Source organism: Mus caroli, chromosome 10 (assembly GCF_900094665.2).
Source record: "Mus caroli chromosome 10, CAROLI_EIJ_v1.1, whole genome shotgun sequence".
Taxonomy (NCBI): Eukaryota; Metazoa; Chordata; class Mammalia; order Rodentia; family Muridae; genus Mus; species Mus caroli.
This window is the reverse complement of record NC_034579.1, coordinates 38,640,146-38,654,228: the sequence shown is the minus strand read 5'-3', so window position 1 is coordinate 38,654,228 and position 14,083 is coordinate 38,640,146. Positions and strand designations below refer to the sequence as shown.

The following is a 14,083-nucleotide window of genomic DNA, read 5'->3' as shown; positions in this document are numbered from 1 at the left end:
ATGAATACTCTCTTGTCATCCCTTAAAAAAAAAGTGAGAAAACAACTTAAAAGAACACATAAAATGCAGCAGACAGACAGACCAAACTGGCAACCTCTGCAGAAGGACCTGGACAGTCACTACTGCAAAGAAGAAGTGACCATGAAATGGAGCAGTGCAGTGCACTGTTCCCCAGCAGTTTCCTCCCAGTTCACCTTAGAGGAGCTCTCATTAGGACACAGGGGCTAATCCATCCTGTAGGGGCTCCTTCAAACTCAGAGGGAAACAACTCAATAAGCACTCCACACGTTGCTGAAACTGACAGATTCACTAGGCCCCCTAGCCCCCAAGCATATGTAAGTGGTAAGGACACTCTCAGAGCACGGGGAAAGGACACTCTCCAATTGTTAAGCTGCCTTTGGGCTGTACAGAGTGCTACATGTGTTTAGCATTTGTGAGCCATCGTCCATGTTGTGTTGGGCTTTGGTGGATGTAGCTGTCTGAGTCATGTCTGCTGCTATGAGTAACCCCTCACCCATATTCCTATCAATAGCCCCAATAAACTCATTGCTTCAGTAATTGGGCTTTGGCAGTATCCTTACTTTGGCTTGTCTTCAGTTCCTTCTCTGGAGTAAGCAGATTTTGGTTTACATCTCCCCAGAAATACTGCCATATTACTGGGTAATAAATAGCTCCAGGTGCCAAGGGCACTGTTTATATGTAAACCTTTCTGTCACATTTCCTGGGTTTCAAACAGGGAAGCTGTCCTCTCCTCTGTCCTCCAATAGTGATGGAAACCTAGGCACCTAGTAGTCCTTATCATGACATTTTGAATCATGATTTAGCTAATAATGGGGAGAGAGCCTAAAGACAGATGAGGATAGAAAAGAATGCAAGATGGCCTGAAGTTAGAAAAGTCAACAATGATCCAAAGAGGCACTGTGGTGGATTGACCATGCTTGGCCCAGAGAGTAGCACTATTAGGAGCTGTGGCCTTGTTGGAGAAAGTGTGTCACTATGGAGGTGCACTTTGAGGCCCTCCTCCTGGCTGTGTGAGGATGCTCAGTCTTCTCCTGGCTTCCTTCAGATGAAGATGTCGAACTCTCAGCAACTCCTGCACCCTGCCTGGTTGGATGCTGCCATGCTCGTGCCTTGATGATAATGGACTGAGAACCTCTGAACCTGTCAGCCAGCCCCAGTTAAATGTTGTCCTTTGTAATAATAGTTGCTTTGGTCCTGGTGTCTCTTTACAGCAAATGCAAACCCCAAGACAGATACTTTCATTCCAAGAATAAATTTGACTTGGTAATCTTTAACAAACTGACAAAAAACATGTCACAAATCTGTTATAATATTATAAACATTATCAAGACTATGTTCATAAAAATTATCGATGTTTGGCAAATTCAAATCTACCACTAGAGTAGAACATAACATTCATTAGCTCTATCTCTCCGCTCACAATGCTGGAAATAAAACCAATTCATTTTGCTTTAAAAAATAAAAACAAAAACATTGAACCCAATGAAATAACATTCCAAGGAGAATCTAGAAGAGTAGTAATTTTCAAAACTGTTTTTAACTATTTGTTAAAATGAAGTTTCAGTATATAAAAATAAGAAATAGAACATCTATAAACAAAACAAAACAAAACAAACAAACAAACAACAGGTGTGTCACAGCAAATCTAGTCGCACAGCAGAAAGGACAGTTTTACTTCTAGACCCTGCATTAAGTATGCAGGCTCTGAGGGTTAACACACAGGACCCATTTTGAAACCTCTCTTTGGGTTAACTTTACAAGAACACTGTTTGAACTTTTCTTTGAACCACATGCACAGATAAGTGTTTGCAGCAACTGATGAGCTGTTAAGCTGCTTTTGTTTGTCCGCTGGCCTGCTCGCTTTGATACAGGTCTAACATGGCACATGCTAGTCTGGGATTTCCTATACAGCTGAGGATAATCTTGAACTTGTGATCCTCCCGCCTCCACCTCCTGAGTGCTGGGATTACCACGAAGTGCCACCATCACATCCAGTTGCATGTGGTACTGGTGTGAACTGGAATGAACACCAGGACTTTGTTCATGCTAGACAGACAAGCAATCTACTACGTAAGCCACTCTATGAAATATATCTATTTATCTATATATCTATTTATCACCCAACTGACCAAAGGGTGGCTAAGATTTATGCAGGGCTCATCGTGGTACACACTGCGGGCACACAAGGTTTAAGTTTATGATAGAAGAAAGGCCAGACTGCCTACCATGGGACTCCAAAGCTAAAGGACTCATCCAAAGATTAAATCCAGACAGAGTCAAAGCTTGACACAGTGCAGTCCAGTAGAGACTGTATTATCACTGCCTGACCTCTCTGCCACATCTCCATCCCTGTGAGAGGCTATAAGGCCTGATTAGCTCCTCCATGCTCACATAATCCCAAATGTATTTCACTGCTTGTGAACTATGCTGATAAAATTCTAAATACTATCCTCGAGGGACCAGAAACCCTCTGGCTTTCAACCTTACCTGGGCTGAGTACTTCCAACTCCAGCTCTGTCCTCAGCAGTGCATGATCCACTTCTAGTTGCATTGTAGACATGTCTTCATGCCTCAGACCCTTGCCTAGCTAGACGGCCTTGTTTCTGTGCTCTCCAAACATTCCCCATGCAAACAGCCTGCTGCCTCAAGATCCAGGTGCTCAGCTTCCTTCAGACTGGTTCTCTACAGCCCAGGTCTCTCAGCCCACTTCACAGAAGTACTTGGAACCCGTTCTTCCCTCTTACTTCACAACTGCTGTCTACATTCATACCCCACCCCCATCCTTATGTCCCCATGAGCATCTCAGTGTCAATACTCAGGAGTAACTGTGACTTCTCAATCCCATACCCCGACCCCAGAACCACTCTTCTTTTTTAAATTAAAAATCATAACAAACATGTAGTATCATGTTGCACAGATAGCTTTATATGTCCCTTATTTAACTAGAAATCTTGTTGAGGAGTAGGCCAAAGTGACTAACAATGCCTGGAGGTTTTATGTTCTCTGTGATAAGCACAGAACCTGGCCATTAGGGGACACATTTAGCTAGCAGCTAAGGAAGAAATGAATGAACTACAGCAGTCTTCCTCCAGGTCTCCATGCACCCAGCTTATCTTTCCTACAAATCATGATCTCCACATCTGCCAAAGCCAGCTTTTAAAAGGCTCATCTGGTCATACATCTCTTACTGGCAGTAGAACAAGATTAGATCTTCTTAGGCAATATTAAAATATCACCTCAAAATCCAGCCCCAACTTTTCCTTTATCTCTTAAATCAACTTTTTTTGGTTCACAGATGCTTCATGAAAGGTAGCCAAAAACTAGAGACAGTGTCGATCTTCATCTATGGCAAACAAACTGCTTTACATCTCAGAGCACAAGCACAAAACAAGAATGGTTTTCTGTCAATCTGAGAAGTGCCTCAACTGAGAAAAGTCTTCCATCACATTCCTGTAGCAAGTCTGTGGAGCACTTCCTTGATCAATAATAAGTTGAAGAGCCCAGGTGACTGTGGACAGTGTTACCTGGGCAGATGGTCCTAAATCGTATAAGCAAGCAAGCTGAGCCAGGTGTGGTTGCACACACCTTTCAGGCAGATTTCTATGATTTCAAAACTGGCCACACAGTGATGCCTTATCTCTAAAAAATTAAACAAGAAAAATATAAGCAAGCAATCTGGCTGAGCAAGCTGTAAGGAGCAAGCCAGTAAGAAGCACTCCTCATGACTTGTGATTTAGGTCCTGCCTTGAGGTCCTGCCCTGACTTCCCTTTGTTGAGAAGACTGTAACCTATAAGATAAAATCAACCCTTCCCTCCCCACGTTGCTTTTGGCCATGGTGTTCATAACAGCAATAGAAACCTCAGAGAAGCTACAAACAAGTCTTTAGCAATAAGGAATGAAACACAGTGTTGCCGGATATTTGATCATACTATGAACCCCAAGCTTGTCTTGTTTACTGGAAAAACCTGTTTCTAGTTGTGGTGTGGCTTGGCTCTAGTATACACCTTTAATCCAAGAGCTTTCTGTTTATTTGAAACAGGATTAAAAACAGTCAACCATAGGTGAAGAGGTAGAGCAAGCAACCGTTGACAGGGAGTGAACGTAGGAAAAAAAACAGAGTAAGAGGAAGGCAGGAGGTTAGAGATGCACAGGAAGTAGGAAGGGACATTCAGTTGGAGGGGTTTTCAAATGGTCGTGGAGAAAGAGTGCTCCCTCTGAGGACCACCAGCTGAGAAGGCAGGTCAGCTGGGTGCTTTCTCTACCTCTCTGAGACAGCAGGCTTTCACTCCAGCCTCTGGTCCCGGGTCTTTTTTGGTAAAAGCGAACATTTGCGATTTCATTAAAAACAACAATGCAGCTGTTGTCTGCGCTCTGCCTGGTTTCTGCTTAGTGACAGTTGAGGAGCACGTTTGTCATCTCTTTCTCCATCATGGCCGCAGCACACACTCTCACCTCTTCTGTTCACCCCATTCCATTTTCGCTCTGTCCCACTGCAGATTTTCCTAGACGTTGCCAGACAGTTCTCGTGTCTCTATTAACCTGCTCCAGCCGTTTCCTTCTCATCCAACACAGGTCAACCTAGAGGCCACTTTACCTTAGAATGTCCCCAGAAAGACACTGTTTTCTCCTTGTCTGTCTGTCCGGCATGCTGGGTCACACATGCGACTTTTCCCTGTAGGCACTCTGAAGCTGGGCTTATGTTCTTGCTAAAACGGATTTCTCTTAGTAATGGCAAGCTACCGTTTGGAGATCTGTGTGTGATCTATAGTAACTCCTTCAACCTCATCAAACACTGACTAACTTACCACTCATCCTTACTTACGGAGGAGGAGGCTAGGGCACTGGGAGAAGTAAGCTGCCTAAGACCACAGTGGTCTGTAAGAGCAGAATGTGAAGCCAGTCTGAGTCCAGAGTGCTTGCTTACTGCACTGTCTCTCATGGATTCCTGGACAGCAACAACTGTGTCTTATTCATGTTTTACACCCCATGCCCAGAATACCTCAAATATTTGTGGAATGAATTAAAATTTATAATTCTCTCCTAGTCATCCAAGAAAAAGTTCTTTGTAAGAAATACAGGTTTGTAGTCAGTAATTACAGAACTGAAACGAGAAAGGGTCTTTCATAAACATGGACGACTAAAGTTAAATTTCTAATAACAAATTGAAAGAACTCTAATGAATTCCACCATATTAAAAGCAAACAAACAAAAAAACCTAACAGTTTCTTTAGATAGCCAAATAACTAGAGTGGAACGCATGGTCTCTTCTAAGCAATCAATGGCCCCTAAGAGAAGAGGCTAAAGCCACACTTTATCTCCTATAATTGACTACTAGTGAACCCCACCTATCTGAAGCTAACTTAGAGAGCATTTGAAGGCAAAGGCAAAACCACAAAGTATTTAAACAAACTTTAATCCTAAAAATAAATGTTTAATCCTAAAAACCCAATCTGTCAAGAAAAAATGAAAGAAAATAGGGCCACACTCAAAGAAGTCAGCTGCACTGACACTCTGAACAGTTCCACAGCAAGAGGCATCTGTGCCATCTTTTAGATGACCAAGTACCGTCTGTGAGGTCTCAGAAGCATTCAAGCTCTCATATCTGTCTAGAGCAGACAGTTGCTCTAGTGTAATTTTCTTTCACTGTGATAAAGACCATGACCAAAAACAACTTAGGAATAATCAGGTTTATTTCCTTTTATACTTCCAGGTTAATTGCTAAAGAGAAGTTGAAACAGAGACGAAGGAATGCTATTTACTGGCTTGCTTACAGGCTGATTCTCTTCTAGCTAGCTTACCTGCTAGCTTACCTGCTTGCTTGCTTTTCTTCTTGGTTGTTTATTTTTTGGGTCAGAGTCTCACTATGTAGCCTTGGCTGCCCTGGAACTCACTATGTAGACCAGGATGGTTTTGATTCACAGAGATCTGCCTACCTCTGCCTCCTGCGTGTTGGGATTAAAGGCATACCAGACTCTGCTAACATGTTTATACAGCCCAGGTCAGGTGGCTGGATGGTGCTGAGTTGTCCAGGATGCTGGCCCCTCCACATGAATTATCCATCAGTGTATGACCACAGGCCAATGTGATCGAAGCAATTCTTCAATTGCAGTTCCCTCTGTCCTAGGGATTCCAGCTTGTGCCAACTTGACAATAAAAACTAACTAGCACAATAGTATACTAAGTAAACTTAAAAAGCTAAAAATACTTAACTATGAATGATTGACATCGAAATATAAATGAATAAAATATGTATTATGCACAAGTGGGTACTGAATTGAATTAGACAGGCAGCAACAAAACCACAGGGCACAGCTGTGCTGGCAGGAAGAGAGAGACCAATTCACTGTGACTACATTTAATGTCTCCCACACTAACAATTCACCTGGGCACTCCCACGACCACAGGCCAGGCCCTCATCCAAAGCCCCTTGTCCTAGTCACTGATTTACCGCTGTAAAGAGACACCATGACCAAGGCAATTCTTATAAAAGAAAACATTTACGGCTTGCTACAGTTTCAGAGGTTTCGTCTACTTTCAACACTGTGGGGAGCATGGCAGCACTCATGACACTGGAGCAGAAGCTTGGAGCTACATCCTAATCTGCAGGAAGAGAGGGGGAGAGACAGAGACAGAGAGACAGAGTCAGAGAAACAGAGACAGAGACTGGGCCTGGCATGGGCTTTGAACCTTCCAAGCCCACTTCCTCCCACAAGGCCACACCTCCCATCCTTCTAATCAAATAGTGCCGCTCCCTGATGACTAAGTATTCAAATATCTGAGCCTACAGGGGCCATTTTTATTCAAACCACCACACCCCTAAAACAAGTATCTTTCAGAATATAACTGTTTTAGGATTTTAGAAAACTGCTTTTAACTCTACATTTGGGCAAGAGCTAAACTGATCCAGTATTGAAACACTAATAGTTTTGTAACTTGGTGAATATTCACATTCACAGGGATGAATAAAAGCTGAAAAGCTCCAGCCACTAAGATGAAGTTATGAGTCTGAAAATACATGTTTTTTTTTTGAACTTTTATGATTTTTAAATTGTGGAGAAAGAACCGTATTTTCACTGCATCACTGTATTCAATGTTTTTTCACTGAGAAGGGCTTTCTTACAAACCAAATCCAGGTCCAGCAGTACTTTCCAGACAGTTTAGGACTGGCCATACCTCTGGAAACCACCTTGAGAAGCCCCTTACTTCACTGATGAAATGAGCGGCCTGAAGCCACATGCTGTGTGCTTTCAGGACTGAAGTTAGAGACAGTCAGTTATCTCCCAAGCCTTTTCCTCTCCCCCTTCTCTTCCTTTCCCTCCTAGTCTTCTCTTATCCCCACTATGCCTTGACTTGAAGTGATGTATTGTTGTAGAAATGTTTAATCCCAGTCAGGGTTTCTACCCGGCCTTTGACCATTTAGTTCCAGGATAAAAGGAACACACAACCTCATATTTACAATCAGCCTTGGTCAGCACTAGAGCTGGGCAGATATTTACATTCTATGCTATTAAAAATCTATTTTGTATTGATAACCCCAACTTATTATTTACATGTTTCTTTCATCCAGGCTGCTCTAAACTACGATTGGCCAGCCTTCAGGGCCATGTTTTCTTGACTCCTATCCCATGGAGACTTTCTCTGCCTTCTCACCTTCTTGTCTCCCTCATGGTTTTCCCCCAGCCTCCCAGCCCCCCAGGCCCAGAAACCCTAAAACCTGCCTATGTCTCTTCTATCCAGTTATTTACTGTCAGCATCTTTATTCACCAATTAGAAATAACTTGAGGGCAAGGTCACACAAATCACTGTGTCTACATGCAGACTCTGTTGATCTCTGGGACAACCAGGTCTTGGGGGCCTGCCTTTAGAATTACAAGACACTGCAAAAGACCAAACCTCAACAATTCCCCTTTTTAGCTCCTTTTCTCTCAGATATAAATTAAATACAATTATAACAATTATGAAAATTATAAGGTATGATATACATTTATAATGTCCAGTCCATTTTATTTGGCCATTTAGATAAAGTATTTTATCATCTATACTAATTAATGAGTTTACAATTCTGCACCTCACTTATCTTTGATTTTTACTTGTATTATATCTGAAGCCCAACTTTTTAAAATCTAGAATACCTTCCTTAATGCTAAACAACGTAAGTTTAGTTGTGAGACTATAACTATCTAGTCTTCAACACCATCAGAGATTTGAAGAGGAATAAATATGATTTAGGTATGCAGGAAGCATAGGGATGAAGCTTCTAAAAATCATAGAAATGCACCCATGGAAAGAGTTACAGAGATAAAGTTTGGAGCTGTGAAGAAAGGATGGACCATCTAAAGACTGCCATATCCAGGGATCCATCCCATAATCAGCTTCCAAACGCTGACACCATTGCATACACTAGCAAGATTTTGCTGAAAGGACCCAGATATAGCTGTCTCTTGTGAGACAATGCCGGGGCCTAGCAAACACAGAAGTGGATGCTCACAGTCAGCTATTGGACGGATCACAGGGCCCCCAATGGAGGAGCTAGAGAAAGTACCCAAGGAGCTAAAGAGGTCTGCAACCCTATAGGTGGAACAACAATATGAACTAACCAGTACCCCAGAGCTCTTGACTCTAGCTGCATTTGTATCAAAAGATGGCCTAGTCGGCCATCACTGGAAAGAGAGGCCCATTGGACTTGCCAACTTTATATGCCCNAGTACAGGGGAATGCCAGGGCCAAGGGGTGGGGGTGGGTGGGTGAGGGACTGGGGGGGGGGGGTATTGGGGACTTTTTGGATAGCATTGGAAATGTAATTGAGGAAAANACCTAATTAAAAAAAAAAAAAAAGGAAAAAAAATCATAGAAATGACAGAGATAGCTTACTGTCTGGACAGTCCCTAATGTTCCTTATAACACTGGAGCATCTATCTTCAGCCTTCTGGCCCAGAACATCTGACAGAACCCAGATGAATCAGGAATTATGAAGGACTAGCTTACCCTGTCTTGGTAATGCTTAGCAGTAAATTATCCTGCAAACAGCATTTTGTCTATAGATAGTTAGTACATTTCTTGCCCAGTGGCTAGCTTACCACAATTGAAACAACTGTATATGGAGGTAGGTATCTTAATAAATAAAAATAATTATCTTAATTATTTTAAATTGTTTTAATTGTCAACATGAAGGTAGTTATAATTTCAGTGATTATAATTGTATTACAAATTCTCTATGACAGAGGTCAAGGTAGAGCAGATCTAAATAAAAAAGAGGCTGCAAAATTGAATCAGTCTATACTTTAGATTTTATACTTCAGGTTGCTGGACCAAGGACATGGTATTTTGGGAGAAGGGCTCTATATTTGTGTTAACAGAAAAAAAAAAAGGCTTTGGACTCCTTCCAAAATAATAAGGATCAGACTTGATAGAGGAAGACCCCCCTGAAGATCTTGGCTGCAGTCAGGAAAGAAAAAAATCAAGAAGACCAAATAGGACAGGTAACATAATTTGCTGATCCCTCTATATGGGAACAAACCTGAAACTGGCTGAAACATAAAAATGTCTCTAGCCAGAACTTCAACTATACAAAGCCAATGAGTCTTGTTGGCAACAGAGTCCTTAAAATTCATCATGCCATCCTTTCATATGGCATGAATGAAGATTTATTACAATTTGGTTATTAATCAAACTGACTCATAAAAAAGACAGGTGCCTTTCACCTGCTCAAACAAGGAGCAGAAATTCATCCTTAACTGATCTATGCACCTTGCTCTACTTCGGAACCACATACCCAACCTAACAATTTGGTTATGTGAATACATACATTCCAATGTATGCATATACTACATTTCACTAATAGATTTACCCACTGATGAACACATGATCAGCTTCTACCTCCTGCCTATTGGAAACAATACTAGAAACATAAATATATAACTATCTGAGACTCTGTTTTCAAGTCTTAGAAATATATTTAGAGGAAGAACGGCTGAGTCACATGGTAACTCCTAACTTTGGGGAGGATAAAATCTCTTCACTTTGCATAACCCCTTTAGGATTCATTCAGTTGTACACAGTGATATCAATTTAAAAAAAAAAAATCAAATTGCGTTTGTATTTGAGAGAACACGTGCAGGTTTTAACAAGTGTGTATACATGTGAGGCAAGAGTATTTTCTTTATCTTGCTCCACCTTATATTTTGAGACAAGGTCTCTCATTGAACTCATTAGTTATGTAGGCTGGCTGGCCAATGGGCTCAAAGGCACAGCCTGTCTCCACATTGCACCCTAATATTTGGGCTACAAAACCTAATTGCATACACTTTCTTGGCACCCAGCTTTTTTCTCAGTACTTGGAATCTAAACTCAGGCCCTCAAGCTTGCACAGTAGGCAATTTAATGACTGAGACATCTCTTCAGCTCCACCAAATAGAGCTTTATGGTTATGTATATATCACAGTTTGATCATCCATTGACCAATAAATGACGTTTGAGTTGGTCAGGTTGGGGCTATCCCAAATACCCATGCTGAGTATCATTCTCTTAATTATCAACATTTTGCTGTCAAGATTTTGGCAAATTTACAGCCAACTTTCAACACTATAAAGTTGAAACACTATCTATAAAGTTGAAACACTATCTATAAAGTTTAAACACTATCTATCCCTGTATAGATTCTGATATAGACAAGGTGGTTTTTTTTTTATTATTTCTTTAGGATAAATGTTTATGTAAGATGTATAATTTAATCTTATAAGAAATTTCCATTTTCCAGATTGGCCATACTGATTTACATACATGCCAAATCTAGTTTTTCTGTTTCTTCACCAGGATGTCCTTCTGTAAATCTGTATTTCATTCCTCTTACCTTTGTGACAGATCTCATAGCAATGTAAATCTGCAATTCTCCTATGGCTAGTGGTTTTGAACATTCATAAGCCCACCTGCCATCTTTCTGTCCAGCTCTTGTTTGCTTTTTCACTTTTGAGTTTGAGGACAGTTTCTTGTTTAGCACTGAATTTGCTGGTTTAGCTAGACGAAATGTCCATCAAGCTGCAGGGATCTCCAGTTTCTACACCCTCAGTACTGGTACGAAAAACCTCCAGCCTTTGTTGCTGGCGATCCAAACCAGGTGGTAGGACTTGTTCAACAAGTACTGTGGCAAAGACATCTCCCCTAATCCTCTTTGTACTATTTTTATTCTCGTAACTTTTCTGTGTGCTTGAAATAAACTACGAAACATGAGGTATGAGTTGTTTTTTAAGTGATAAATTTTTTTTTTTTAAAACCCTAGTGACAAGTTTAACACTAGTCTGGTATTAAGTGGTAAAAGCGTCAGAGGAAACTGACTTCAATCTGGATAGTCCAATACCTGGATATTTGGGGTTTTTTTGTTTGTTTGTTTTTTGAGACAGGGTTTCTCTGTGTAGCCCTGACTGTCCTCGAACTCAGAAATCCGACTGCCTCTGCCTCCCAAGTGCTGGGATTAAAGGCGTGCACCACCACTGCCCGGAGCTGTCTATTCTGCTGGTCTCTCTTGTCTTAATCTTTCTGTAGGTAAACAGCTTAACTTGCTCTGTAGACCAGGCTAGTCTTGAACTCAGAGATCGCACTGCCTTTGCCTCCCAAGCTCTGGGATTAAAGGCATGCACCACCATTGCCCGGCTCTATTCCATTTTTAAAGTAGCACCTCTTGACTGTGACTAAATAAGTATACATCTCTGAGACCTTGACAAGCCATGAAGCATCTGCATCTCTAAAAGTGAAGAGAAACTGTAAAACACATTCAAGTTTTTCTTTTACGAAAACCATTTATCCTGGGCCAAGTAGAAGAATGTTAAAGGGACACCAAAGAATACCTTAAAAGTTCAAAAGAAAGGAAGAATACAGGAACTGGCCAGACCCAGAGTTACCATGACTGTGCTAACCAGAATAACTTTAAAAAAGAAAGACGAGTGGGAGAGGGGGGTCGCTCACCTGGCAGTGGTAAGCAGAGGGTGTCGCGTCCCCACCAGCTTCCGCACCTGCATGGCGATATTGCTGAGCTCGTCGCTCAGCAGGCAGCGCAGGCTCATGAAGGATGCGGGGTAGCCCACGATCTTCTCCGCCTCGGACACCACCTGGTTCCAATGGGCCGGGGACCTGGAGGAGCGCCCACGCCAGGAGCCCGCCGAGGAGATGCTGTCGAGGGATCTGAAGTACCACCAGTGGCGATTGGGGGGACCAGAAGCCCCGAGGTAACCGGACAAGCGCAACAGCAGCTGCCGGAGGCTCATAGTTTTGAGTCTGAGAGGGTCGGGGACCTGAGGAAGGTGGCCAGAAATGACACGGGAAGCAAACAAGGGCTGAAGAAAAACTTTCAGAATCTAACAGGAGACGGCAATTCCAAACTCTCAGAGAAGTATGGCTTTCTGGAGCCGTAACCAGGAATAACGTTTGCTGCTTCTGCAGCGCAGACTGGCGTAACCCCAGCGGCTGCTCAGAACCGCACTGGATACCTGCGCTGGAAACCACAAGCCAGTGCCTACATGGGGGGCGCCATGTTGGAGGCATGAAATGCGGCCTGCCGTAAGGCTGATGAGCGGCAAAGAGTGCTCTTTACTTTACGGCACAGCTGGGACCTCCCCCCTAAGGGGCGGAGCCTCGGTGATGGCCGGAAGGCGAGAGATGGAAGGGAGCCTGTACCCCAGGACGTCGGTGTCCGCCCTTTGGCACCCCGCTAGCCCTGGATCTGGGCGCTCTCGGGGTTTCTGCAGCGTTTCCCCCGGCCCAACGCAGAGTGAAGCTTATGTAAATAAATGTCTGTATCGTGAGTCCGCGGCGAGATCGTGGGCCCGTGGCGCAGACTCGTCCGGAAGCCTTTTGCTCCTGGGCGCCTTAGGCCCTCGGTGGGGGCCGCGGACCCGGGAGGGCGGCCCCTCTAGCTGGGCGACGACCTCTCCTCCGCGGCCCCCGCAGAGCTGGAACGCAAGTCGATCGGTGAGGCTGAGCCCTGCTTCCCTTAGCTCCCTGGCCGAAGTGCCAGGATTTCTGTGAAAAATCCAGACGGAAGCTTCAGCATACGGATGCTGTGAGAATGGAATGAAACTTCGCTTGCTCTGGGACTGAAAATTCACTGGCATGAGTGCATTTCACATATTAGCTCACTTAATCTTTTGTTGAGTTTTAGAGATAATACTATTCCCCGGATTTTAGAGGGGGGAAAACGGAATGAGGCACAGCCAAATTGTAAGTTGTTATGGTCACATTAAGCAAAATGTGAACCTAGAGGATCTGGTATCCTTTTTTCTCCTTTCCTTTGGATACTAGGGATAGAGGCCAGGCCTCATGCAGTAATGCTAGGCTAGTGCTCTACTTCGGAACCACATACCCGACCTAACAATTTGGTTATTTGAATACATACTCTTAACCACAACATTAAGTAATATGTTACCAAAAATTCTTTCTCGTTGCTAAAGTAAAATTGTCAGTGTGACGATGCTTTCAGTGCTGGATGGAACGTTTTTTTTCCCTAGGCCACAGTGGCCTGAGACTTCTTACTGTGTAGCAAACTGACCTGTAACTTCTTAACCCCATCCACCTCTCAAGTCCTGGGATTACAGACGAGGGCCACTCTGCTCTTCGGGTGCCACCATTCAAGCACATCTAGCATCTTGCCCTTTCTAATTAGACAAAACAAGTGTTGAAGTCCTTGTTAATCATAAAAAATAAAAAATTACAAAACCTTAAATTCAATCCCTTGGGAAGAAAAAAGTAACATTAAGATCAGTAATATAAAAATAATAAACGACTTGTTACCTACATTTTACACTCAGGAATGGTTTTTAAAATTCACGTGAGCTTTCAAAATTCATAGTTGGTATTTTTTAAGTTCACATTATGTAAATGAACTAGAAAAACAAAGAGAAATTGTTCACACAAGATGCTTTTAGCCACAGAAGGTTTAGCGGCAAACTTCCTTTGAGTGCCAAGTCTCCTGTGATTTAAAGATTCTGTTTTTGAGCCAGGAATGGTGGTGCTTACAAGCACTCAGGAGGCAGAGGCAGAAGGATCTCTAGGTTCAAGAGCAGCCTGGTCTAC

General features: G+C 42.8%; 1 protein-coding gene across 2 annotated transcripts in view; it reads right to left on the bottom strand.

Moving 5' to 3' along the window:
• Positions 1-12,572, bottom strand: part of Pdss2 (decaprenyl diphosphate synthase subunit 2) — a 215,006-nt gene extending 202,434 nt beyond the window's left edge. For both annotated transcript variants that reach the window (XM_021173960.2, XM_029482521.1), the window contains exon 1: positions 11,981-12,572. In XM_021173960.2, coding sequence (XP_021029619.1) covers positions 11,981-12,279 — 299 coding nt within the window. In that variant the 5' untranslated portion in view covers positions 12,280-12,572. The remainder of the gene's footprint in view (positions 1-11,980) is intronic.
• Between the last annotated feature and the right edge of the window lie 1,511 nt (positions 12,573-14,083).